Source organism: Hipposideros armiger, unplaced genomic scaffold (assembly GCF_001890085.2).
Source record: "Hipposideros armiger isolate ML-2016 unplaced genomic scaffold, ASM189008v1 scaffold_1618, whole genome shotgun sequence".
In the NCBI taxonomy this organism is placed as follows: domain Eukaryota; kingdom Metazoa; phylum Chordata; class Mammalia; order Chiroptera; family Hipposideridae; genus Hipposideros; species Hipposideros armiger.
In genome coordinates, this window is record NW_017732968.1 from 97,125 (window position 1) to 101,065 (window position 3,941).

General features: G+C 42.6%; 1 protein-coding gene across 1 annotated transcript; it reads right to left on the bottom strand.

Moving 5' to 3' along the window:
• Nucleotides 1–2,793: 2,793 nt before the first annotated feature.
• Nucleotides 2,794–3,486, bottom strand: OR2H2 (olfactory receptor family 2 subfamily H member 2). The gene is given in 3 exon segments (XM_019634380.1): nt 2,794–2,967; nt 2,969–3,213; nt 3,216–3,486. Coding segments are annotated over 3 exon segments (690 nt in total).
• Nucleotides 3,487–3,941: the final 455 nt, after the last annotated feature.

Genomic DNA, 3,941 nt, shown 5'->3' on the forward strand with positions numbered 1-3,941 from the left:
AGGATTGTGATTGAGTAATCTTATGTTGGATTTCCTCCTAGAGTATCCAACAGATAAATGTCAACATAGAATTAATTTGGAATAACAAGTTAGTTCCAAAGCTGATATTAATAAATTTTTCCACAAATCAGGTTTCATTACAACAGATTCGACTAGACTGACTCATTGAATTGTCTGTTGCTTTTTCCTTGGAGCCTGTCTAGAAAGGACTTTACTGAGCCTGAACAGTAAGGCCTCTGGGGTTAGGGAGCTGATAAGCAGGCAAAGAGAATAGAGGTTTTCAGGTTAGTGAGAAAAAGAGGATAGAAGTGTTCATGAGAAAAAGGTATTACATAAGTGACTTGAAAAGTGGAATTAAGGTTAGTGTTATTTATACAGCTGAGATTAGGATTATTATATATAAATTGGGGGTTCCTCATTAAGATCAGGACACATTCTAATAATGAGGCATTCTAATAAGGAGGTAATGAAGTTAGTACATGGATGGCTAAAATGAAGATTAGGATTAAAATAGAGTTAAACTGGGCTGGCCAAATGGCTCATTGGTTGACAGTTGGCTTGGGAACGTGAGTTCTGAGCAGTGGGGCCTCCAGTTCGGATCCCACATGGGCCAGTGACAAGGCGCCCTCTACAGCTAAGATGGTGGACAACAGCTTGACCTGGAGCTGGGCTGCCATGAGTGGCCGGAGATGGCGTAGGCTGCAGTGGGCTGCTGTAAGCTACTGTGAGTGGCTGGCAGCCAGTGTAAGCTGCCATGAGCCACCATGAGCAGCCATCCAATGGCCAGCGATGAATCGGCCTCAGCCAGGAAGAGCACAATGATCACAATACCAACATGGGCCAGTAAAGCAACTTCCTCCACAACTAGACTGAAGAACAGAAGGACGGCAACTTGTTTGTTCCCCTTCCCCAATTCCCCAATGCTGTTCCCTTCCCCAATCCCCCAATTCCCCAATAAAATCTCAAAAAAAAAAAAGAGTTAAGCTGATGTTCTGTGCTGATGCCAGGGTAAATGTGAGTCACAGCCATTTTGTGTTGGGTCTAGAATAAAGCTAGGATTTTTCTTTTCCTTATTTCATCAGCATGTACCCAAAGAAAATTTGGTATTGTTGCCATTGCCATGGAAAAGCTGGGAAACAGCAACTATGGGATTAGGACCTCCAGAACCCTTTGTGCATTCTTTGGAAAGATTAATTTATTCACTCATTAATTTAAAGAATTAATTGTGTGCCAATTCTCAGCAATATTCTGGTTCTTACCTTTTTGGAGTATGAAATCCAGTGGAGGAATTAAGCCAGGAACACAAAACATGAGCTGTAACAAACCTTCCAAGTGGGCTATTGTTTCTTGTGTCCATGGGATGTTTTGATTCATTTAATAAACCCTTATTTGAGGAAAGCAAACCTCCTTTAGCTGTGAGATTTCTAGATTGGGATGATTTTCTCAAAGTTTATTGAGAGGTTGAGACTTCTTACTTGGGTTGGAGAGGCACTATTTTTGCCAACAGCATGGAGACTTGAGTCAGTCCTCCTGGGTCCAAATCTCTGACATTTCAAAGCTGGTATTTAAACTGTCTTGCTTAGTTTCTGTATCTGGGATAATATTACTCTATGTTTAATAGTGTTGTTATAGGGATTAAATGAGCCAATGTGTGTAAACTACTTTAAATTGTATGTGGAATATCATAATCACTGTATAAATACTTAATAACAATAAAATAATTGTTATGAGTCAGGGATGCCATATGCAATACCACATTTTGCTAGTAGATGGCACCAAGGTGCCATTGTCAAAATTGTCCTGCCAGCCTAAACATAAGACCTTTTGGTCAATCTAATGGGTTTGCCAGTGATTTGCAGCAGCTGTAATAGGAGAAATATTAGGACTAAAAAAATTGAACTTTCTTCCTAAGGCTCTTATCTGGCTTCAAGCCTACGGATACTGAGAAATTTGATTACAGCTTGAAAGCAACAGTATATTTGAGAGGTTGCCTGACTGGAAGTTAATGGGGCCTGAATTTTAGTTCTAACATTGTGTGTTCTTGGGTGACTTTCTGAACTTACCTCGCTTTCAGCTGCCCCCCTCCTTGCTGTCATTTGGGGGGACAAAATAGAATGAGAATGCAAAACAGACACATAAGGAAGTAGAAAAACTTGAAGGAAAAGCAAAGAAGATATGGTAGGAATTAGAAATGGAGGCAAAGAAATAGTAATGATATAGCAAGGGAGATGAGATAGAAATAGAAATGATAAAACTGGGCACATCATTAAAGGGGAAGACAATTAAAAATAAAATAAAGAAAATAGAAAATATTCAATTTGATTCATACACTGTTTCATATAGAGATATGTTTTTCTTCTTACTATCTTTTCAGTCTGTCTCTTACACACACACATACATATTTACAAGCACACACATGGACACACACGTGGCTATCATTCATTGCTGTGACATGATGGATATGAGGAAGGCAAAGATGTGGGGAATACAAACCCCCTGACAAATCATGCAGAGCCTCATCTCAATCTGAAAGCATATTAAGCAGCTCTCCTTCAGCCCTCCCTGGAGTCCCTGTCCCTCCCCAGCAACCTCCTAAATTCCCTCTTTACCTCCTGTTCTTTGGGTGCAGATGAGAGGGTTAAGTAAAGGAGTGCTCAATGCATACAAGAGACCAAAGAACTTGCCCCTTTCTTGGGCATAGGGATTTGGGGGCTGGAGGTAGACAGCAATGGCTGAGCTGTAGAAGAGGGTGACCACAGTGAGGTGAGAGGAGCAGGTCCCAGAAGCCTTCCTCTACTCTTTGGCAGAGTTAATCCTCATCCCTGCATGGGCAATGGCACCATAAAAAACAGAGATGAGGCTGAGGGACACAACCAAGATGAAGACAATGGCAGCAGTCATTTGGATTTCATTTTAGGTGGTGTCCCCACAAGAGAGTCAAATTAAAGTTGGGATCTCACACAGAAAAAGCATCCACCTGCTGGTGGGGGCAGAGAGGCAGGGAGAGAGTGGGTGTTATCTGGACCATTGACTTGATCAACCCAATGACCCAGGCCACAGCTGCTAGCTGTCAGCACAGGCAAGGGTGAATGATGGTGGCATAGTTGAGGGGCTAGCAGATGGCCATGTAGCAGTCAAAAGCCATCACTATCCGGAGGATGCACTCAGTGGTCCCCAGGAACAGGAAGATGAAGAGCTGAACAGAGCAGCCAAGGAACTGATGGTCTTTTTTGGGACCCAGAGGTTGGCCAGCATCTGGGGGACACAGCTTGTGGTGAAGCAGAGGTTCAAGAAGGAGAGGCTGGAGAGGATAAAGTACATTTGAGAGTGAAGCCTGGGGTTTAGCACAGACAGCGGGATGATGAGTGTGTTGCCCACCAGAGTCAGGAGGTAAGAAATCAAGACAACCATGAAGAGGATTCTTTCAAGCCCCAGATATGCAGAGAAATGCAGGAGCAAGTTCCCTGGGGAACTTTGGTTGACCATGGTCTGTTCTTGTTTGGACCTAGAGAGATAAGAGCTGTCAGACCAGTGTGTTCTAATCTGTTTTATGAAAACTCATCCTGGGTACTTGTCAGGTCATACCAGGTGGACTTTTCTATTCCTTTTTCTCTCACCCAGCCTCTCTTTCCAAGGTACATCACCACCAGCAGCCCCTTTTCTTCCCCTGTTCCTCCTGGTAAAATGTGGTCTAATGAGAGTGAAGAAGCCATGAATGTGCTGGAAAATAGATGGAGCTTCACAGACTTACAGGTTGAATGTAAAGGTGGCTGATGTAAAACATAGATTAACTAATTAGTGAAGAGAAGCAGAGTTTGCCACCCCAAAATATGCCTTTTGGAATATTGGTTATTTTAAGCTGGTTATTATTATTATTTTTAAAGATTTTTATTGGGGAGTTGGGGGAGGGAAACAGCATTGGGGAATCGGGGAAGGGGAAC